General features: G+C 41.0%; 1 protein-coding gene across 5 annotated transcripts in view; it reads right to left on the bottom strand.

Moving 5' to 3' along the window:
* NR3C1 (nuclear receptor subfamily 3 group C member 1) overlaps positions 1 to 25,067 on the bottom strand; it is a 115,501-nt gene that overhangs the window by 24,528 nt on the left and 65,906 nt on the right. For 4 of the 5 annotated variants that reach the window (XM_045999372.1, XM_045999370.1, XM_045999369.1 and 1 more), the window contains one exon: positions 2,552 to 2,718. In XM_045999372.1, coding sequence (XP_045855328.1) covers positions 2,552 to 2,718 — 167 coding nt within the window. The remainder of the gene's footprint in view (positions 1 to 2,551; positions 2,719 to 25,067) is intronic. The other variant, XM_045999373.1, reaches the window with a different exon arrangement.

Genomic DNA, 25,067 nt, shown 5'->3' with positions numbered 1-25,067 from the left:
TCTGCAAGGGTTGAAGGCAGTTGTGGAGAAGGCTCTTACAAACAGCACCTGCACCTTGTGAGCACTCCATCAATGCCAGCTGGGAAATCACTCCCTTGCGACTGCTTTCATCTCTGTATCTAACCTGGTTATATAAACTCTCAGAGGGTCAGTGTAGCTCGGAGGGTATTGTGCTGGGATCCCAGTGCTGCCGCTTCCACTCTCAGCCTCAGTTTCCTGGACTGTCATACAGGATCACTGAGGCCTCTAAGAGCTCACAGAGCCCTTAATTCAATGGTGTGACAAACAATAAAACAGTGCTGGGTTCATGGTACACTGAGGGTAGTGAATGCCTATCGCCATTATGACCCACGGACAAAGCTTACACGTACTTCTGTGCAAAGGGGACGTAAGACAAACAGAGTCGGTGGGGGGGCCGTAATCACTCAACTAGCACACATAGGAAGAAGGGAAGCTACCCCGAGTTTTATTCTGTATGCAGAAAAGCGACTCCCAGAATACTGGGTTAAAAACTTCAAAATAGCCATTCAACCTAGACTAAGGATTTAGATAAGTAATAAGTAAGTTAAACTTGTGCAGATTTCTTAAAAACACTTGAACGTTTGGTATTTACATTATGCCCTTCTGAGGGCGGGGTAACTGCTATTTCCAGCAGGTGCGGAGAATGGAGTGCCAAGTATGTTGCAGATCTTACTTCATCTCTGTAATTCTCTAAGGAAGTGCTCCAAAATGTATCTGGGCTTTAAAAACATTTCTATCCATTCTATAAAGGAAAAGCAAAACTGCTAAGAGTTATCAAAGGATTACAGAATTTTAGAACTGGGAAAATGAAAATCCAAATAGGATTTACTTAACAGAGTCCACAGTTCAACCTTTGCCTACTAATTACGTAATCGAGCCGTCAGACTTAAGCACTACCTACACATTTTGACATGGTACAGCTAATATTCTATGAAATTTGTACCTAAAAGCAAGTATAAGAATTTAATTTTAAAGCAGGGGTGAAGCCCAGAGGGCATATGGCCTGCAGTAGTATTTTACTGGGGAGGTATGTTTAGCGCTTTTTTGGTTTGTTTTTTTACACTTTTTTAAAGGGCACTGGACGCTTTTAGGTAAGCTTGCCCTCTCTAACATCAATGCCTGCCTTCCTTCTCTTTGCCAGAATGCGACATACTTGGTCCCTAGAAGCAATGTATGTACAGCCCTGTTTTAAAGAATTTTTCATTCTCCTCCATTTTAACTAAAATATTTTTGAAATATCCATTTTTTTCTTCTAAGGTTCCATAGTCTCATTCTTAATTTCACTTTCAGAAATCAACTAGTCAATACTACTGCAATATTATTACTGCTATCACTGCATGTACATGATGGAAATAACTCATAATTAAATGAAGTGCTGAAGTAGGTACAGTGACAGGAACGGGCTTCACTCTTTTGGGTCTGCAGTGGATAAATGCAACAGGAGTGCTGGGTGCTCCGTGTGACCCTTCCATAGGACCAGGCAGCCCCTGACCTGGGCAAAGCCTGCATCCCTGTGCTCTGTGTGGGGTAACGGGAGTAATTTTATAGTTGGCTCATGTATTACAAACTAATCCAAACAAAAGAAAATGACTCATTTGACTCTTAAGGTTATGCAAACAGAACTCTAGGCAAATAATAATATCCTTTTTATATTGTGAGTGGATAGATAATTACACTTCTTTAACAATTAATATAATCAGAGCTTTAGGTAATGCATTCAGGCCACAACTACCTTCAACCTGCTTTACAAGTAACTAGAGTACATGATTTTTTCCCAAGACAACTCACTGGGAATGAATTTCTCTTTCTTGAAGGAGCTGATGTTATTGCCCTTGGCAGTAGGCTGAATCCATAACAAGGGTAAAGTTCATATTTACAAGGGTAAAATTCAATATTAATATAATATTCATGTAGTGAAATCAGCTCTTCTGAAATACCTACTTTCTTGACCTCCTCAGGCAGTTTATCACTTGCTTCTCTGTATTTTAACCTCTGTACCTGGAAACTGTTAACTCATCCTTCACTTCAAGTAGACCATGACCACCCAGAGGACAGGGACCAGCTCTTATGCTAAGTAAGATTCGTGGCTCAATAGAAAAAAAAAATCCCATCCAGAGACTTTCTCCCTCATAGTTCTTACTGTCGCTCATTTCTGTCATACTGGAACAGTTGGTGGTTTTAGAACCAACTAGTTGCTGGGAGTTAAAGCCTATGATTCTTATACAACGAGCATGATGTTACCGCCGGAACCTAACACCGCCATTTCACACGACAGCCCTTTCTTACATTTACCTTCTGTTCTCTGACCAAACTCCCGCCCTTGAATTTATACTGTTCTATTTTATTCTAATTCTGCTTGTGTTGCTTTATAAAATCTCTTTCCCACTGGAAGACCTAAGAGTCACCCCCACCCCACCTGCCCTTCCTGACGTCCAGCCTGAATGGGGTTCACATATAACAGAAACTGCAAAATCCACCTTGAGAGACAAGAACCCAATAGAGGAAAAATAAAACTCTTCAAAACACACACTACCTTCCACTGCTCTTTTGAAGAATACTTTGCAGCTCCCACAAGTCAAGACCCCGTAATGACACCCCGAGGCTTCGTCAGAGCACACAAGGCAGAGTTTGGGAGGTGGTCCTGTGGCCACGGACGAGCTGGATGGAGGAGAGCTGACATCTGGTCTCATTCCAGGGCTAAAGAAGGAAGAAAGAAGGGTTATGATTTAACTGTCACGGCTGTTAAATATCAAAAATCCATTCTTCTTAACTCCTCACTCCCCGATGGGCATGTCCACACTGAACTCCCGTGTCATGGGCTAGCAGGCATTATAATTGTCCACCTAAATGTATTCAAACAATGCTGAATTCTTCTTTCAGACAAAATGAAGAGTGAGGTCATTTCTTTTAGGTATTCTCGAAAAAGAATGGTGACAACAAGCTTCACTTAGAAACTGTACTTGTTAGTCACTGAGGGCTTCTTAGTATTCCTCATCCCCTTGAGGACGGTGTCCTGTGCGTACGGTGTCACTCACCTTTTTCAAGTGTGCAGCTGATGAGTCTGGCTCCCTGGACCGCATCTACCACCTCGGGATCAAGACACAGGATGCATCCGTCCCTTCAGAAAGACGCTTCCTACCCCTTTAACTGCTTAGGACATCCATCTAATTTTTGATTTTTAAGATATCGTACAGGCATCTTTCTAAATTCAGTCACGTCTCAGGACAGCTCTACCCCTGTCCCCCATGAGCCACAGCTTTTTACAGTGCCTGAGTCTGGGCTGCCATCTCATTCCTGGGTCATCTGGGCTGATCCTACAGCTTATGAGGATACAGAAGTGTGACTCCAGCCTCGCGTCTGGCTCGTGGTGAGAGCAGAAGGAATGGGGGCTTTCCCAGGGAGACCCTTGTTCTGCCCTCCCCATTCACTGAAGGTGCAGCCTCAAGAAAAAGGAAAAGGGGGAAACTGCTTCTTCCACCAGCTCTCTTTTTTCCTTTTGTAAACTTCTCACCACACTGAGTGCTGTTCTAGTGTTTGAAGATCCTTTATTCCTCATTTGTTTAGGAGATTTTCTACAAGCCCCAAACGCCCCTTAATTCTCTCCACAAATGAAGCCCATGTGCCTGGCTGATCTTCTGACTGTCGAAGAGGCTTCTGTGAAATGGACAGGGTTCCCACCACCCTGGGTCTGGGAACAGGCCTCGGGGTTCCATGATGTTCTCTAAACGCTGTCAGGAACTTCTGGAGACTTCTCCATCACAGGGTACTGATTTCCCTGCTGGGTTTGGGAGAGTGCACAGAGCAGTGCTGACAGCCTGCAGTGGGAGAGCATAACCCGAACTGACTCTGCTGTAGGTCCCGTGTGAGCCACCCTGGATGAATGGAAACTTGGGACTAAGGCAGAGTTGCTGCTCTGGGCCAGACTTCGACAGAGAGGTAGGAAGGTCTTAGAGTGAGTGAACGGAGCAATGTGTTAGGGAAGCAAAAACTTCCTTGGCTGAAGTCCTGAAGATGCTCCTATTCCTGCTCAGCCTATCTCTGTCATCTGACAGCTATTTTTAGGGACCAACCAGTTGTTTATGGAAAAGGAGTGTAATATTTAAAGATTTGAAAGGTTGCTTCTGTAATGTTTCCTCAACCAAGTATATGTATTTGTATACATTATACACAAACACATATGTATATGTACCTAAATTCTTTTTTTTTTAAAATAGTGCTTTGTAGTAAAGGCATAGCTCAGTGACGCTGCAGGCTCAGTTCCAGACCACAGACAGCAGTGAAGTGAGTATCGCAAGAAAGCAAATCAAATGACTTTTTTGGTTTTCCAGTGCACACAGAAGTTACATTTTTACTTTTCTGTAGTTTACTAAGTATGCAAGAGCTTTATATCTACAAAAACAATGTATATACTTAATTTAAAAATACTTCATTGCTAAAAAAATGCTAACCATCATCTGAGTTTTCAGCAAGTCATCATCACAGATCATCATAACAACTATAATAAAGAAAAATCTGAAAGAATTACCAAAATGTGATACACAAATACATAATGAGCAAATGCTGCTGGGAAAATGGCACTGAAAAGGCTTGCTTGACTGCATTTTTTACAAACTAAAGCTTCCGGCGAACCCTAAATGCAATAAGGCGGAGTGCCCTACAATGAGGTGTGCCTGTACTTTGTAAAACACTTCAGTAATACAACCTCATTGAGCCTCTCAGCAGGCCTGTGAAAGGATGGCATCACCTCGAGATGAGGCCACGCAGGAGGAGGAGGGTGAGCAGGGGGCCTGTTTGCAGTCAAACCGACATGCTTCACATCCCTGCCCTCCCACTGGAAAGCCTGTGTGACCTTGGGCTGGTGGCTACTGCTCTGAGCCGGTTTCCGTAGTGGACTGGGAAGGACATCACCTGTGCGTGTGTATCTGTGAAAACAGGAGACTACAGAACAAAATCTAGCACACTGTCCCTACATCAAGCAAAAATTCATAGACGGTCCTCCTTTGCTGTTTCAGAAAAACTGGAGATTTTATGAAAAAGCATTATGTCAGTATTATGTAAGTGGAAAGTAGTATGAAGCCTAAAACCCAGGACGGTGTCCCCTAATTCTAGCTTATAAATTAGAGCGTATGCAAAATGGGCCATCGAGCCACGAGTGACCAATAGCAACAGGGAAAGGGCAAAGGAAATGAGCAAGTGCACCGATGCACGTATAGCTAGCGATCTCTAAACCCAGGCAGCCTCCTGGCCTCCCATCAGTCCTTCCACGCTACCTCCCACAAGCACAGAGCGTGTGGAAAACTGCCAAATGTACCACAGACATCAGGGGAAGAAGTCCATTTTTGTCACACAGAAATGAAGATGAGGAAGGCCCGTAATGAACACCATTGGGAAACAAGGATGAGGACGACATGGTGCGCAACTCTAAGTGTGACCCTATGTATCGATACCGCTGAAGGGCTCCAGTCTAACCGAAGGGCTAGCGTGACAAGCAAACCACACGGAAGCACCATCATTTAATAGGGGTATGGCAAATGCATGACAGAAAGAAATCAAAAGCACGTAAGAATTCGAGTATGTCTCACACCCCTTTGAATGGAAAAGCTAACATGCCCTGGGTCTTTGATCAGTGTGTGTCGATTTATACTCTTTTGTAGTCTACTAAGGTGTGCAAGAGCTTTAAGTCTACAAAAACAATGTATATATTTAATTTAAAAATACTTCATTGCTAAAAAAGGCTAACCATCGTCTGAGTTTTCAGCGAGTCATCATCACAGATCACCAGCTCTGCCAAATGTTCTGAAGACGCTAGGAGCTTCTCCTGTGGACTGACTCGATCCACAGTGCTTTCTCTTAAGTGAAAACTCCTAGGAACAAAATGCCTTGTTCTAGGTGGATACTCAAATGTTGTTGCCCATTTACAGTGGAGCGTGTGCTCAGCTTAGTCCTCAGGCCATGGGGTTTACATTAGAGTTGAGAGAGGAAGAAAAAACCACACACACAACACATGCAAAGCTGGGTTTTTCTCTTTTGAATTCTCCTGCCAGAAAAACAAGTGATGAGAGGAGGCTCCTGGATGGATTGTGAAAACTAATCACACCCTAAGGGGCACGTAAAATGTGTGGGTAAATCACATCCTTTCATCTAGCCACAGGGTCATGATCCCTGAATAGCAGCCACTGTGACAATACAAAGGCCCTATCACAGTAAGTGGTACTGTGGGTGAAATGCATCACTGAAATAATGAACCCTGAAACTTGGTGAATTTTTATCTGCCTCCAGTGACGTGGGACTGCCTGACGGGCTTCAGGTAAAAAGAAGCACTATCATCCTTCCCTGTGTGCCAGGGGAGGGTTAACGGTCCTTCAGAAGCTTATGAAGTTCAGGTAGTTGTAGATACTCCTTGTGACTCTAGCCCCAAACACGACATTGTGGTTTTTGAAATGTTAGTACTGCAGTGTGCACTGCGAAACCCTATCAGTGAACTCTGTGTAACGCTGTTACATTAACATCCACTGGTCTGTCTTGCACGTTGAATGGATCTTTTACCCATGCACGATTTCGTACTGTCATGCATTAGTCAGTTGGAAAATATTGTTTTCACTGAGTTAGGCAGATTTTCCAAATGTTGACACAGTTCATTAAACAATGTAAGAGTCACATCTGTCAAGCTCACAGTGGCAGATAGAAGTCTTAAAAAGTTCTAAATTCTGTTTGAAAGCTCAAATTTTTATAGACCAGCAACAAATACTGTCAGTTGTCTTCCATCAAGTGATAACCGCACTTCAATCATTTTTTGAGAAAACCTCTGCCAAGCACCCAAGGCCGTAGTTTATTCGTAGTATGTCATGAAAAAGGTGGCTGTTCACCGCACCACACAAACGATCTTATACCCACTCTTCTTTGACACAAGCCTAATGCCATGTGCAGCCTAAATGCGTAACACGCTTTATGCATCTTCCATTCTGTCACACAGATGGACAGTAAAAGGACATTATCAAATGTGGAAATTTAAGAGAATCAGTAATATTTTGCTTCCTCCAGGATAGTCTTGACCTGTGAGTGCGTACAATGACTCCTGTACCCTGGGATGCCAGCAGTGTTACTCATCATGACTGCTGTACGGCCAATGCAAATGCCAACACAGTGGAAAAGGCAAACAGACTGGGTATTATCTTGCATGTATTTCTGAAAAGACCTGGGGAATCCCAGGCGTCCATGGACTACACAGGGAGAACTGTTGTTGCAGAGAATAATGGGGACTCTAAGTCAGGCAGGCTAGAATTCATAACCTCACTGCAATGTAGTATTTTGGTGACCTTTTAACCTATCTCAGTCTCAACTGCCCTGTTTCTAAATGGGGACTATAATGTACCTGGCAGAATGATGCAGGCTTGCTTACTAAGTTAGAGGCTTTCTCTCCAAAGACAGAGGAACAGGGATGATAAACATTATAAAACCCAAGTGTGGTGTTGGTTTAGCCTTCAAGTTAAATGAATTAAATCAACATTTTTCATTTTGGGGGGGGGCAAAAACAATATGATGTCAGAAAACCAGTGTTAATTACCATGGGAGTAAAAAATCCTGAAAATCTACTACAACTGGATTAATTTTTACCTACTACACATGGAACAGGTGTCATGCTCTCATAGGCTTACTAGTTTTTGTCCAAGTACTATAAACCAGTGGTTCTCATTTGGGAGCAGTTTTGCTCCCCGAGGAAGGGGTGGGGGACACCTGGCAATGGGTGGAGACATTTCTGATCATCAGAACTGGGGAAATGCAACTGACATCTAGTGAGAAAAGATCAGAGTGCTGCTCAGCAACCCACAGTGCACAGGGCAACCCTCCGCAACAAAGAATCATCCAGCTTCCGATGTCAATAATGCTGAGGTTAAGAACCCTTTGCCATAAAGCTTTCAGCAACACAGGGGGAAAAAAATTCAGCAAGGACCAGAAACATATTTTAAAACCTCTTAACTATCGTTAAGTAGAGCAAGTGCCCTGCTGAGGCAGCCTTAAATATTCTGATTCAAGGTAAGTCCACAAAGAAACTGAAAACAGAGCTGACACCAGGGACTACACAGGTCTAGTGATAAGTTTATTTGTCTCTCTAGTGCTAGCCCTAAAATGTGGTTTTTACATACCAAAGTTCCTTGCATTTTCCTTATCTTTTTTCATTAGGAAGACTGAAAATACTTTGCTACACACACCAGGTGATTCCATTTTCTCACCGCCCATTCATCCCTGCATCAGCTAAGGGATTATTGGTCTGTTTGATAATAAGCTAGGGACTAGTTTTCAAATCAAACAGAAAAACAGTCTGCTGGAAGGCTTTCATGGTATTTCTGTTAAACGGTTTTAGCCAGCACACATTTTGTTGTTTAGCGACAAGAAACACTGATGATTCTTTTAGTTTTGCATTTACTGAGAGAGGGTTCTACTGGTTTTAAGTTCAGGTGTGTATTAAGACCGTTCCCCCAAACTGTGCATCATTTATGTGCACTCATCTTGGGGAGAAGGTTAGAGCACCAAACACTATGCTGTAGTCAGCCAGGAGAGTTTTTGGTAAAGGATGCCAGAAGAAGGTGAAGTCTTTTTCACACATTTGAGACACCAATGGTCTTAACATCTCTGGGCTTAGTTGCTATCTGCAAAATGAACGTCTTCCACCAGTAAACTCCAAGAGCTTGCCCCTATTTCCCAAGGTGGGGGTGGGGGTATAGGTAGGGAAGAATACATTTGGGTCTGCAAAATCATCTTTGGTCCTGTGGATTTATTTATATGAAGAGAGAATATGGTCACCTTATCTACGCTTCTTTCTTAAAGTCTGATCTAACATGTTTCACAGAAGGAATGTATTTCTTTCTCTTTGGAAAGATCAGTTCTCAGTCTGGTCACTGTGTTAGGTAACTTGAAACCATAGGCTGCATGTTCTCGGCTCTGTTGCCTGCATCAGCGGACATGAATTTTAACCAGTAACAATGCCGTGGAGCGAGGACGTGTGTTCCTCGCTTACATGGGGATAATGATGGCCTGGTACATGAGGAATGTGAGCTCTTCAAAGAATTCAAGAACAGGTGTGACACAATGGGAAGCTGACTGCTTTCTCCTAATATCTGTCACACTACGTATCGGAAATTGAAACTGATGGCCGTGGAGCTGTGTTCTGACCTCCCATCTCTACACCTATGGTGTTTTTCACCATCTCCGCATGATTTGGCAAACTACATGATATGTAGTTTGACTGGATTTTATTTTTAGGGAGTCAGGTGCCAATCAAGTTGGTTAAGCTACATGCTATTTAGTAGGAATCTTCATTATCAGGTCCATAGCTGAAGGCCAATGTTGTTATAATTATCTGCAATCAATTATAGCTTGAGTTTAGGATGGTCCCAGCACCTGGGGGGAGTCATCTTGGGTTTACTCATATATGTCCACTTTGCAAGATAAAGCAGACTTTATCAGCTGTGGTCTATTTCGGGTTTGTAGTTTAATTTGGAATTGTGTTAAAATGATGGTTTGTACAATGGAGTATTATGCCTCCATCAGAAAGGATGAATACCCAACTTTTGTAGCAACATGGACGGGACTGGAAGAGATTATGCTGAGCGAAATAAGTCAAGCAGAGAGAGTCAAGTATCATATGGTCTCACTTATTTGTGGAGCATAACAAATAACACGGAGGACATGGGGAGATGGAGAGGAGAGGGCGTTGAGGGAAACTGGAAGGGGAGATGAACCATGAGAGACTATGGACTCTGAGGGTTTTGAAGGGGCGGGGGGGGGGGGTGTGGGAGGTGTAGGAACCAGGTGGTGGGTAATAGGGAGGGCACGTACTGCATGGAGCACTGGGTGTGATGCCAAAACAATGAACACTGTTATGCTGTAAATAAACAACAACAACAACAAAAAACCAAAAAACAAAAAAAAAAAAAAAATGATGGTTTGTGTTTGGCTTCATTTTACATTAGTTTGAAGTGAACTATGTTTGAATTCTGGAATTTTGAACATTTATTGTAGTTTTGTAATATAACTGCTGTGAGAAATTGGAGTGGGAGACGAACCACGGGAGACTGTGGACTCCGGGAAACAAATGGAGGGTTTCGGGGGTGGGGGATGGGTGAGCCCAGTGATGGGTATTCAGGAGGGCATGTAGTGCATGGAGCACTGGGTGTTGTATGCAAACAATGAATCATGGAACACTACATCAAAAACTAATGATGTACTGTATGGTGGCTAACCTAACACAATAAAAAAAATGAAAACAAAAACCACCTAAATAAAGATGCAAAGAAAACCAAACACCACTCATCTCTACCCCAACTACAAAAGAAACCAATTTCTAAGTATCTTATTCCGTACTTGGAAGGACTTGAATTTGTTTCACTATGCTTACTAACTCGGTCTTAAATGCAGAAATTTTGCCAATTTCAACCCCCTTTCCAGTCTTTTTAAATTACTCCCTGTGGCATGGTCATGTAGCTTTTCCTTCTTGTCCACTGTGACTGCAACCATGTGCATGCCTTTCCTCTACTGCTTTAACCAGGATGATGGTTTATTCCAAGAAGTCCTCCTGACTCTCACTGCTTCTCCTTCCATTCCTTCCTCGCTTTGCTAAAACTGCATTTGTCCATGATGGGTCTTTTAACAAACTCTCCGGGACTCTTCCACTATACATAGTTCAAGCCCAAAAGGGTCCACATTCTGGCTCCTGTTTCTTTCTCCAACTATAGGTCTTCCCACCCCTCTGTACAAAACCATTTGGTTTATCATTTAGGGATCCTGGATTCTATAAGTATTTACAAAGTGACTACTAGGTGCTACATGTTTCCTGGGAGTATTGTGCTAAGAACTGTAGCCCCAGCCTGGAGTGTCCACCATGGCTTTTTGGTTCCATGACAACCTCCAGACTCCCTTAAGCACTGGCATGCAGCACCGTACCTGGCGGATGCCTGCAGATGGAGGTTTCTATCAGTAATTCCTCTTAGGTAAGGGCCATGGCTTTGGCCTGTTTATATTACCAGCATCTTGTCCAGTATCCAGTAGATATTACTGTATTTTGTTTGTTTATACATCTTTTCTCTGTTCTACAAACGAATGAAGGCAGCTAACACAGTGTATGTTTAAGATTATAGCCAGAATAATAGGTATCACTTCACTACTACTAGGAGCTCCCACAGAAGCTCTTTCTTAAGATACATATCTCCTTTAATGTGTTCCACAAACATATGAGGTGAGTTCTGTTTTCGACATTTAGAGAAGGTGGATTGCCTAAGGTGATCTAGGAACTAGCAAAGCCAGGATTTCCACCCAGGTCTTTCTGCCAACACAAACAGTGCTCTTGACAGATACTCTACCTCTCTCACAAAGACAAAGTGGCAAAACTAAGAAGCTGAGGTAGACGCAGGTCTTCAAATAGAGGTACAGAGGCCTCTCCTTTGTAGGCTGAGGTCTGACCTCTCAGTCATACACAATAAAAGGCAGCTGGACTAAATTTTCAAATGACTACACACTTAATGCTTCTCTCATTCTGCACAATTAGCACAGTTCCCAAATATCTATAAAGACGTTTGTAAAATCAAATAAATTCAGAGCAGCTGTGTCCTTAGTCATATTTATATTAGTTTGAAGGAAGGAATGAAACCCTTAGAACCAACCCCAACTTGATCTATGGTGACATGCCTCCTCCCTTACTTCAGTCCAAAGGCAAGGGTTGATTCTACATTTCTCAGATTTTTTTTTTTTTTTAATTTTGTTTATTTGACAGACAGATCTCAAGTAGTTGGAGAGGCAGGCAGAGAGAGAGGAGGAAGCAGGCTTCCCGCTGAGCAGAGAGCCCAATGCAGGGCTTGATCCCAGGGCCCTGGGACCATGACCTGAGCCGAAGGCAGAGGCTTAACCCACTGAGCCACCCAGGTGCCCCATCTCAGATTTTTATATTAGTGTGAAAATTTCTTGGTTTCTCTATCACGCCAGTCTACCAGATGAGAGGTTTTTTTTTGGGGGGGGGGGTTTATTTTGGTTTGGTTTTGTTGTATGGTGTTTTTGTTTTTGCTATATACACTTCCCTCAGGTTTTGGTGATGATGTTCTTACTTCACATCCTGGTTTCTAAATATCCATTGGAACAATTTAAAAGAAGAATTCTAAAGACTGAATAAACAGTGAAAAGAATGGGCAACTTGTCCCTTGAAGAGGACCAAAGAAAGAAGTAAGAAGTCTTTAAAACCACGTAAAAGTTACTTAAGTAGACATCTGCAATACAGGCCGGCGAATGAAGAATGTAAGACAAATGGTTTTTAGGAGGTGAAACAAAATATTCCCATCATAGTAATACTCATATTTTAAGACATATGACAGATATTTTAATTCTATATGCCAAGCTCCACAATGCTAGGTATCTTAATACGTATATTACCTCAAATAATCGTTCTTACTAGTCCATTTTCCTGATGACAATTAAACCATTTGTTTGCCCAAGTCACATGAGCACAACCTGGATCTGAATTCAGCACTGCCTTATTCCAGAATCCTTGTTCCTTCCCTTGGTAACCATGTTGCCTGGTAGGAACCTGCAGGGTAATATCCATTCAAGCTCAGCAGTTTTTTTTATTTGTTTTTGGTTCTGTTTTTTGACAGAGAGAGATCACAAGTAGGCAGAGAGGCAGGCAGGCGGTGAGGGGAAGCAGGCTTCCCGCTGAGCAGAGAGCCCAGTGCAGGACTCAATCCCAGGACCCTGAGATCATGACCTGAGCCGAAGGCAGAGGCTTAACCCACTGAGCCACCCAGGCGCCCCCAAACTCAGCAGTTTTTAAACTTGTGTGAAACACCAAGTAGATAGTCTTGAGGCAAAGTTAAACATTAAAAATAATGTTTTTGGGGCGCCTGGGTGGCTCAGTGGGTTAAAGCCTCTGCTTTCGGCTCAGGTCATGATCCCAGGGTACTGGGATCGAGCCTCACATCGGGCTCTCTGCTCAGCAGGGAGCCTGCTTCCTCCTCTCTCTCTCTGCCTCTCTGCCTACTTGTGATCTCTGTCTGTCAAATAAATAAATAAAATCTTAAAAAAAAATAATGTTTTTTTCTCTCTTCTATCATTAGTACCACAATAGAATAGAAACTGCCTATAATTAAGAGATTTGAGAGGCAGAGGACGAGGGGGCTCCTGGGCTTACCTCCTCCCATGGACGCACAAATATTTGCAACTACAAGCGGAACAACTCTCTCAAAAGGAACCAAAGATGAGCAGGAAAGATCATAAACAACTAAGGTTATTAGCCCAACTGAGATGTGCAGGAAGGGCAGAGACACAGCTTGGTCAGGTCCCACATGCCTGCTGGGGAGGCCCACAAATGGGAGGGCTAGCACAATCACAGAGGCCCTCATCGAAGAAGGGGTCTGAGCCCCACATCAGGTTTCACTGCCCAGGTGAATGGCACCAATAATGAAAAGGTTTACAGAGCAACTGGGCTTATAGGCAGGGGAGCCAGAGAGCACAGGAAATGGGGACCACACACTTAAAAGGTGTGCACGCCTTCTCACTTGTGTGGAGGCCCAGGGCACAGGCAGCACTCTGCAAAACACCTGGCTTACACGTGAAGGAAGTACATTCACTGATGTTGGGGTGTGTGCCAGAGGGGCAGGGATCACTTGGAGCACTTCCCAGGGACAGTGGCCTCAGCGGGGACCATTTTGTATTTACTGCTTCTACCTAGCTGGGCTAGCACCGATGGGCACCATTTCTAACACTTTCTCTCTATTGTGCTAGCACCATACCTGGCCCCAGTGTTTCCCTGTGAACTCACCCCATTCAGCCCACCTGGAGCCCCTCCCAAGGGGCTTACCACCCAACCTCTCCTGCAGACATCATAGCCCCTGCCAAGCACTCTACCCTGGGGTGCCAGCCCGGCAAATGGAAACAACTGCAGCAGTTGCAGCCGGCTATGCAGGCGGCCTGCCCTGCCTACCAGCTGGCCACACTGTTGCAGTCGGGCACTGCGGCCAGCTCCTGCAGCCAGCTGCACACCACCCCCGCCACCAACAGCAGTGAGTCCACATGAATCAGGACCCACTGCAACAGAGGGGTGATACACAGCCCACCCAGGTGTTACTTCTTGGGCACCTGGGTCAGGTGACCAGGGCATTTTAGGCTACTGGAACTCACGGGACACCTTCTACATAAAGCCACTCCTTCAAGACTATAAGCTGTAACTGATCTACTACCACAGAGAAGTAGGCAAAATGAGGAGACAGAAAGATGTTGCAAATGAAAGAACAAGGCAGAAACTCAGGGGGAAAAAAAACCTAAATGAAACAGAGATAAGTAACCTACCAGATAAGGAATTCTAAATCACGTTTATGAAAATGCTAACTGAATTCAGGAGATAAATGGATAAACATAGTGAGAATTCAACAAAGAGATAGAAAATATAAAAAAAAAAAAACCAGAGCTGAAGAATATAGTAACTGAAGTGAAAAATATACTAGAAGGAATCAACAGCAGATGAGACGATGCATAAGAAGGGATCAGTGATCCTGGAAGAAAGGTTAGTGGAAATCACCCAATCGAAACAGCACAGAAAAAAAAACTTACAAAACCTGAGCAAAGTTTAAGACTATCCTCTGGGACAACACCAAGCATACTAACATTTGCATTGTAGGGGGGTCTTAAAGAAGAGACAAAAACCTATTTGAGGAAATAATGGCTGAAAGCTTCCCTAACCTGGTGAAAGAAACCTACAAGCCCAGGAAACAGAGAATCCCAAATAAGTTGGCCCCAAAGAGAGCCCTACACATTTAAAGCAGCAAGAGAAAACTTGTTCCATAAAAAGGAGCCCCTATAAGTCTGTTAGCAGATTTTTCAGCAGCAACTTTACAGCCTGGAAGGGAGTGGTACTGAAAACACAACCAAGAGCACTCTTTTCTATTGGGCAAGATCATCATTCCAAATTGAAAGGGAAATAAGGAGTTTTCCAGACAAAAACTAAAGACATTCATCATCACCAAACTGGCCTTACAAAAACGTTAAAGGGACTTTCTTAAACAAAAAAGAAAAAGCCATAACTAGAAATTAAGAAATTATGGGGAGAAAAAAAACCCCACCTCTGACTGGTAAAGGTAAACTTAGGGTAAAGGTGGTAGAACAGCCACCTACTTAGCTGGTATAAAGGTTAAAAGGCAAGAACAGTAAACTCATTTAGATCTATGGCACTTAGTCAAGGGATACACAAAATAGTAAGATCTAAATAGTTTGTCAGAAACGTAAAATGTAAACGGGGAACAAAAAAGTAGTGCGTTGGGGCGCCTGGGTGGCTCAGTGGGTTAAAGCCTCTGCCTTTGGCTCAGGTCATGATTGCAGGGTCCTGGGATCTAGCCCTGCATGGGGCTCTCTGCTCAGCAGGGAGCCTGCTTCCCCCTCTCTCTCTGCCTACTTGTGATCACTGTCAAATAAATAAATAAAATCTTAAAAAAAAAAAAAAAAAAGGTAGTGCTTTTCGAGCACGCTTGAACTTAAATGACCAAACAGAGGCAGGAAATCAGACATAACACAAAGTCACCAAATCACAAGGGAAAAAGCAAGAGAAGAAAGGAACAGAACTACCAAAACAACTAGAAACAATGAAAAAAGTGGCAATAAGTTCAAATCTAGCAATAACTACCTTAAATGGACTAAATGCTCCAATCAGAAGACATATATGGTAGCTGAGCGGATTTTTAAGAAGATCCATTTATATGCTGCCTACAAGAGACTCACTTCAAATATAAAAAACACATACAGACTGAAAGGGAAGGGACGGGAAAAAAAATTCCGTGCAAACGTTAAAAAAAAAAAGCCATGGAAGCAATTCTTTTATCAGACACAAAGAAAGGGCGTAACAAGAGACAGAGAAGGAGATCACATAATGATAAAGGGATCAGTCCAACAAGCAGATAGAACACTTGTAAGGATCTGTGCACCCAACAGAGGAGCACATTGTCGCCACTTGTATTCAGTGTCGTATTGGAGATCCTAGCAGCACAGGAGTCAGATGTGAAAAAAGTAACTAAAAGGGATCCAAACTGGAAAAGGAGTGAAACTGTACAACTATTTGCAGACATGATACTATATATAGAAAATCCTAGAGGGTACACCAAAAAGCTAATTAGAACGTAAAATAACTGAATTCAGTAAAATTGCAGGATACAGAGTTAATATATGTAAACCTGTTGCATTTTTATACACTTCTCTTAAGAAAAAAATCCCACTGATAACTGCAGGAAAATGAGTAAATTACCTAGGAATAAACTTAGCCAAGAAGGTAAAAGACCTGTATGTTAAAAACTGTACAATGTTGACGAAAGAAACTGAAAATGACACAAATAAATGGGAAGGTATATCATGCTTATGGAATAAAAGAATGAGTATTGTTAAAATGTCCATCTTACACAAGGCAATCTACAGATGTAGTGCAGTCCCTATCAAAATACCAACAGCATTTTTCATAGAACTAGAACCAAGTAATCCTAACATTTGTATGGAACCACAGAAGACCCCAAATAACTAAAGCAACCTTAAGAAAGAACAAAGCTGGAGGTACCCTGCTGCCTGATTTCGAAGTATACTATAAGGCTGTAGTAATTAAAACAGTTTGGTCCTGCCAAAAAAAAAAAAAAAAAAAAAAAGAAACACAGATTAACTGAACAGAATAGAAAGCTCAGAAATAAACCCATGCTTATACAGTCAATTCATTTATGACAAAGGCAAGGGAGAAAAGATAATCTCTTGAATAAATGGTACTGGGCAGGCAAAACGATGAAACTGGATCACTTTCTTACATTATACACAAAAATAAACTTAAAACGATTAAAGACTTAACCATAACACCAGAAACTATCAAATTCATAGAAGAAAACATAAGCAATAAGTTTTGGGCATCAGTCTGAGTAATATTTCTTTGGATTTGTTCCCCCAGGAATGCGGAGCCAAAGCAAATATAAACAAATAGGAATACATGAAGTTAAAAGGCTTTTGCACAATGAAAGAAACAAAAAGATAAAACAAAACAAAAAGACAACATACTGAATGAGAGATGGTATTTGTAAATGATACCCCTGATATATATGAGGTTAATATCCAAAATAGATAAGGAACTGACATGACTCAAAAAAAAAAAACAAAAACCCAGAAGCAAAACCCCACAAATGATCCAATTTAAAATGGATTCAGAGGATGTGAATAGGCATTTTTCCAAAGAAGAAATCCAGAAGGCCAATAGACACATAAAAAGATGCTCACCATCACTCATCAATAGGCAAACATGTCAAAACCGCAATGAGATATTGCCTTACACCTGTCAGTCTTCAGTCCAATATGAAAACTTAAAAGCTCATTAAATTTTTTACCGTCTTATTGAAAATATTTAAAATCTGTTTTTATAGTTTTTTTTAAGATTTTATTTATTTGACAGAGAGATCGATCACAGATAGGCAGAGAGGCAGGCAGAGAGCAAGGGGGGGCTCCTAGCTCTTGCTAGGCAGAGAGCCTGATGCGGGGCTCGATCCCAGGACCCTGAGATCATGACCTGAGCCGAAGGCAGAGGCTTAACTCACTGAGCCACCCAGGCACCCCTGTTTTTATAGTTTTGTTGGTAATCTGTGCCATGAAATTTGAAGACCACCAAAAATCGGGGGAAATTTTGTATTCAATTCCTTTTCTGGTGTAATGTTAAGTTGTATAGATCACTAATGCATGTCCACTTTATATAACCCTGGTTTTGTGATATAACTGCTTAGATTTTGTGCTATTAGGTTAGTGGTCGCATTAAATAACTAAATTCCCATTGTGATTAAATAAATAAATAGACAAGAAATAAGAAATGTTGGTGAGGATGTAGAGAAAACAGAACCATTGTGCACTGTTGGCAGGAATGCAAACCGGTACATCCACTGTGGAAAATAGTATGGAGGTTCCTCAGAACTTACGAATAAAACTGCCACACAAGCCATTTCCCTTGTACTTATCTAGAAAAAAATGAAAACACTAATTCAAAAAGATTTATAATATACCCCGATGTTCACTGCAGTATTATTCCCAACAGCCAAGATACAGGAGCAACCCAAGTATCCAGTGATAGATGAATGGAGAAAGAAGCTGTGGTGTATGTACATATGATGGAATATTACTCAGCTGTAACAAAGAATGGAATCTTGCCATTGGTGACAACATGGATGAACCCAGAGGGTATTATCCTACATGAAAAAAAGAAAAGAAAGACAAAGAAAGACAAATACTTATGACTTCACTTATATACGGAATCTAAAAACCAGAATGAATGAACTAAACAGAAACAGACTCCTATATACGGAGAACAATCTGATGGTTGCCAGAGGGGAGGGAAATGGGTGGGTGGGCAAAATACAGGAAAGCAATTAGAAGACACAAAATTCAAGTTATAAATAAGATGTACATCATAGGCAATATACTTAATAATATTGTAACAACTCTGCGTGGTGACAGATGGTAGCTAGATTTATCACGGTGATCATTTCATAATGTATATAAATATTAAACCACTATGTTGTGTACCTGAAACTAATGTAATATTGTATTCTAACTATAATTCAATTTTTTAAAAAGGTATAAAAGTATCCATGTCACCTCTTTTTTTTTAGATTCTAGTTGTGTTGAGTTAAATCTTAAATTCGCATACTCACATTATAAATTATTAAGATGATGTCACAGTAGTCATTGAACACTAAATTACATGGCAACCATGCACCAAAAATAAAAACAAATAGCAGTGTTTTGTATATTTATAATACTATACTACTTTTCTTATTGTAGAGGAGTTTTGATGAAATTATGTTTAACTAACAGACCTTAGGCTTCTTTGAGATACTACTAGTTTTACAGATGGGAGACATATCTATTGACTAGAAAAAATTATGGGCGTAAATTAACATGGCAACTGATGTCAAAAAGACTGACAAAATCATTGGCAAAAAATCATTGTTGTTACTCAACTTAAGAGTGCTAAGGTACTGTAATTATATATTCAACTGGGCTTCACTATTCTGTAAGATCTCACTAATCCCATTTTACAGATGCAGAAATTAAGACTCAGAAATGTAGAGAATTAGTCCCAGGGTCCTATAAAATACTACTGAAAGGCAAAGTCTAGGTTTGAATTCAAGATTCCAAGTCTACTACTTTAAAAATTTTTAGCAATACCAATAATAAACTTTTGGCTAACTATATGATAGATTAAGTGAGAATATGAAAGTAAGAGCTCCTATTTCACAGAAAGGAAGGTCCAGTGAGGTCCAAAATAATAGTTATCCTAGATCTAGAATTAGTACTTTTCACCAACAGCTATTTATTATCTATTTATTTTGCATTCTCCAGAAACAGATACAAAGGCTATAACCACATTTAAAAAAATAAATGTGAACTGTTTTAGTTCAGTACTTTCCTTACTTTGGGAGGATCCCTTGGGAAATTATATAAATAAATCACTCAAAACACACTGGAAGAAAATAATGTACTGTGGTGTTGTATGTAATATATATATGTATACTGATTTAAATATTTCATATTAAAATATTTGCCCACAGACTGTCAAAAAATTTTTATAGAAACAGTTATAAGCAACATAAGCTATCATGTAGTTCCACTTTTGCTAAATTTAGCAATAAAAAAGTGAGCTTTGGTTTTTCATAGTCCATCTAAGTGTAGATAACTAGTTCATTCTAGAATATTCATTAGAAAAGTAACTTGTTTTTTTTTCTAAGATGCTATCTGCTAACATTTTAGAAACTATGTGGGAATGGAGAAGAAGCTCTGAAAGCAAGTGATGAGGTGATTTTTGTTTTAAAGTTTTGGGGATATTAGGAATGTAAAAATTTCAAGGGCATAAGCAGCACTTTTTCGAATAGGGATAAATGAGTAACTCTTGTTATAGATGGGAAATTTGCAAGCTGGAAGCTTTGAGATTGATAAGCATTTATGATCAAATAATACTAATTCCATTTATAAAATAATTTTCAGACCAAAAAATGAAACCAATATTGTATTCTCTCAAACCTGTCTTAAATGCTCTGTCACAGTTTGTTTTCACAAAAGTGTTACAAAAATCCTTCTTCTAATTAAACCAAATCCCTAACTTAAAAGAATAAGAATGTGAATAGTCATCCATTAAGAAAACATTTTAAAATTGAATTCTTATGTAAGCAGTTGGTTGTGTATGCAGGAAACACGACCTGGTAAATACCAGATTTGACATTCCTGTCAAAGGATAGCTCCAAAGTAGAAGAGAAATGGAACTTCTGAAAACACAGTCCTCAATTTAAAATATCAAAGTAGTTTTCAGACTTGTTATTTTCAACAAAACCCATCACTTCAACTTCACAATTCAACACAGTCCAAAAAAATCAAGCAACAAAGAAGTTTCAGGCTTTTGAAAATGACAGGGGAGGAGGAGAACCAATGCAACGATGACTGACAAAATTTTCATCCATCGTTTAAAACTAAACACAAAATATCAATCACAAAATGGATACTGTAAGGAGAGGTCATTAATTTACAACATAAATCTATGGCAACTCCAGACTAAGTGTTTCACTGGCAATAAATGATTCTCCCACATTGATACTGGAGGGTGACAAGTACTTCAGAGCAGTAAGAAGCACACCGTAACATGGACTGTTAAGTGTTAGGGATAACCAGTGCATGAGCTGAGCAATTCCAGGCTTGTTTTAAGACACTTTAGACACCCTGAGTGTTCATTTTGGTCTCTGTACTTTCTATAAGAACCACAGGCTGAACCATGACACCCGAATGGTAAGAAATAAAAGTACTGAGAGCAAGATGTTAGAGCCACTCACTCAAAATTAAATGGAGGTGGCTGGCAAAAGTCTGCCTAATGAGGTGGAGGAAGAAATGTGCGCCCTTCCCGAAAAAGGGGGACAAATGCACACTCACAAATACTGCCTGAACACATCCCTGTTTGAAATTGTTTTAAGACTTCCTTATTAGAGAGAGAACAAGAGAGAAGGAGAGAGAGAAAGAACCCTAAAGCAGACTCCCCACTGAGCAGAGGGCCCTATGCGGGTCTGGTGCCCAGGATCCCAAGATCAAGACCTGAGCTGAAGTCCAGAGTCAGCCACTTAACTGCCTGAGCCATCCATAAACAGCCTCCCTGTTTAAAATTTTAGTTTTTCTCACAATGCTCCAAAAGAGCAAAATAAAGTATGGTAAAACTCTTCGTGATTTCTAAAATGTGTTTTAAACCCTAAACCTCAAAAGAATGAGAAACAGTAGGGGGCGCCTGGGTGGCTCAGTGGGTTAAGCCGCGGCCTTCCGCTCAGGTCATGATCTCAGGGTCCTGGGATCGAGTCCCGCATCGGGCTCTCTGCTCAGCAGGGAGCCTGCTTCCCTCTCTCTCTCTCTGCCTGCCTCTCTATCTACCTGTGATCTCTGTCTGTCAAATAAATAAATAAAATCTTAAAAAAAAAAAAAAGAATGAGAAACAGTGACTAAGGGAAACTTACAAGACAGAGAACAAGGGCTCACACTCTGCTGCTGCTGGAGTGGGGAGCTGATGCTCACAGGCTGTATTTGGGGTCCTGAGGCTCTCATTTGGGATAGGAAGCCGTGTGCTTCTCTCCCTGCTAGGATGCTCTAGGCTACAGCAGCTCTAGCTGTGGGCCACCCCACTTTTCAGTCATGGGGAAAAGATACTTGAAGAAATTGAATATAACTGCTTTTCACACCGAGGAAAGCTCATTACTGTGTCCATAAAACCCCACCTATTTTTGTCCTAGTTCACTTCTTTACATTGAATCCATCATCAACTCCAAGATTACTGCTTTATAGTCGTCTAGAAATACACCACTAGATATAATAATTTGGCAAATAAAACTGAATTACAAGGTATTTTTTTAAATTATAAAATAAGTTAGAAAATTTAAAAAGCACCAGGAAGTTTAAATGAGAAAATAAAGGCATCATATGTTTGTCAGAGAAAACCAACCAACACTTATCTTTAAAAAAAAAAAAAAAAAAAGTATATATTTATTTTGGGGATAGTATTATAGATGACTGCTTGTATCTAGCTTTTTATATATGTGAGGCACTGTTCCTTCTTTGTTCGTTCCTTGACAACATTTTGAGGAAATGTCAATAGATTATCTCTTACCATATGACTCTTTGATGGTTGGAAAGTACTCAGCAATAACTGAACTACTCCCTCATTACTGGCCATTTTTTGTTTCGGTTTTTCTATAATAAATATCAATGCACAGACCTTTGCCAATATCTTTGACCTAATACTTAAGTTAAAATCTCACAAGGTCAAGGAAAGCCAATGGGCAACTTTACATACAGGCATTTTCATGCATGCTGTTAAACTGTCCCCCCTCCCTGGTTTTAGGAAAGCAGACACATGCATTTCCCCACATTGGCTCCTAAGAGAAAAACCTATCTGGTCAACTATCAATTGATGAACACTGGCTATTTTCCTATTGGGGTGCTGGTCTTCTCTTGATTTAGAGGACTGCTTTGGACAGTAAGTATTTCAACATTTAGTCCACTGAGGACATACCACCAAAGCCCTAATTTTTTTTTTAAGATTTTTTGTTTATTTATTTGACAGAGAGAGAGAGATCACAAGTAGACAGAGAGGCAGGCAGAGAGAGCAGGCTCCCTGCTGAGCAGAGAGCCCGATGCGGGGCTCGATCCCAAGACCCTGAGATCATGACCTGAGCCAAAGGCAGAGGCTTAACCCACTGAGCCACCCAGGTACCCCCAAAGCCCTAAGTTTTAAATAAAATTTTAAAATATTCAAAACAAAAACTAATGATGTACTGTACGGTGACTAACGTTAATAAAAAAAATAAATATGGAGATGTACAGCATAAGAAAAAAAAAGTATTCGAAGTCTGACGGAATAGTCCATTAGGAATCCTTATTATTGCTCACATGATACTTCTCTTAGCCATGTTACCGCTTCAAGTGCTGTGTGAGCTTGAAAATGAAATGACCAGCCACATATAGTTCTGGTTAAAGATGTTATCTCTAAGATATGCTTTAATTTCAGCTTCCTCTGGGACTCAGTAAATAAAATGAGAGTAATGGCATTTGTTTTGAATGGCAAAAACCTCTAAGAGTAAAGACAACAACAGAACTGATATTTTGTCAATTATATGGCAATAATGGGGAAAAAAACCCAGACGATACCAGCAACATTTTACACCAGAGTGGACATTCTGGGGTCTGTTAAGTTACGGGGAGGGGGTTGCTAAGAAGCAAGCTTTATATGACAATTTTCAAAAGGGTCAGAACTGGGGACAAAGGTAGGGGTCAGAATCAGGGAGACTTGAGGTGCCTGGGTGGCTCAGTTGGTTGAGCGGCTGCCTTCAGCTTGGGTCATGATCTTGGGATTGAGCCCTCCGTTGGGCTCCCTGCTGAGGAGAGCCTGCTTCTCCCTTTCCCTCTGGCTGCCACTCTGCCTACTTGTGCTCTCTGTCAAATAAATAAATAAAATCTTAAAAAAAAAAAAATCAAGTAGACTAGTGTGACGTTCGCTTAAGAACATATACAGGTTTCTTTTACAGAAATGACAGGCCAGGTTATGGGGGCCAACATGACCGTCAAAATGAAAATGTTAGCTAAAAAATGGAATTGAAAAAATCCTAAAGCACCAATGCACTGACAAAATAAGGATTTAGGCTAAAATCTAAGGGAAAGCACCCTTGCTACCTGTGCTCTGATGATATTTACACATTTAGACAAATGCAGATTTCATTTTTTTAAAAAGATTTTTATTTACTTATTTGACAGAGATCACACGTAGGCAGAGAGGCAGGCGGGGGGTGGTTGGGAGGGGGAGAGCAGGCTCCCTGCTGAGCTGAGAGCCCAATGCAGGGCTCAATCCCAGGATCCTGAGATCATGACCTGAGCCAAAGGCAGAGGTTTAACCCACTGAGCCACCCAGGTGCTCCTAAATGTAGGTTTCAAATAAAAAGGACAGAAAACCCACTAGCAAAATGGACAAAAAAGTACACAGATACTTTACAAACTAGGAACTCCAAATGGCCAATACACATAGGAAAAGTTATCCAGCTTCATTAGTACAGCTGTATACAGCAGGAACTGCAGTTACGTACCCTAACATGGACAAGTTGTACCCTGCAGAGGGGAAGCAACATGACGCAAAACCATACATACTGTTTAAGTTCAAAGCATGTGAACTAAGCTACAGTGTGGAAGGATGTATATACACACGTGGTAAGAGAATCTGGAATATAATTATTCTACCGGTCAGGATAGTGGTCACTTCTGAGGAGGGGGAGCCAAGTGGAAGTGTGATCTTGGAAGGTCCCACTGGAGGCACTGGAGGCGCTGGAGGCGCAGGCCCTGGTCTGGTTACCCGAGTGCTCACTTTATAATTATTCATTAAAGTGTCTATGTGAATGCGTGTGTGTGTTTATTATGTGTGCTTTGTTTCATAGTAAAAAAAACAAAAACAAAAACCCCTCTTCATTCTAAAGAAACGAACAGGTAAAGCAGCAGATAATTTAATCCCTGTGTTACCTCCCCCACTCCAGTGACTGATGGTTTCTTGTATTTTTTTTCTCAAACTCCTAGGCTGGTCCTCTTTCTTACTTTCTCTCCTATTTTTCCAGCTCCTTGTCTCTCTGCTCTAATTTCTGGCATATTTTCTTACTTTTACCTCCCAACCCTTCTACTGAGCTTTTCATTCATGCTGAAACCTTTTTAAGTTTCATTTTATTCCCTGAAAATTCCCCCTTTTAAACACTTTACTCTTATTTGATGAATGCAGTATTTTTCTTATCTTCAAGCATACAAACAGTCGGTTTTCAGGAAGTTCCTTTTCTCTGCATATTTTCTATTTCCTCTAAGGTGGATTCTTCTGTTGTTTTGATCTCTGTTTTTGAAACTAGACGCTGTCCTTCCTTTCAGCCTAGCCATCCCCTTCTTCAAGGCAGAAGACTGGAGACCTTTCCCTGTGAAGGCCAAAACAGAAGGGCTCTGGACAAGGACTCCAGACA

This window comes from Meles meles, chromosome 3, assembly GCF_922984935.1.
Source record: "Meles meles chromosome 3, mMelMel3.1 paternal haplotype, whole genome shotgun sequence".
Classification (NCBI taxonomy): Eukaryota; Metazoa; Chordata; class Mammalia; order Carnivora; family Mustelidae; genus Meles; species Meles meles.
The sequence above is the reverse complement of the archived record's forward strand: the minus strand, read 5'-3'. Positions and strand labels throughout refer to the sequence as shown.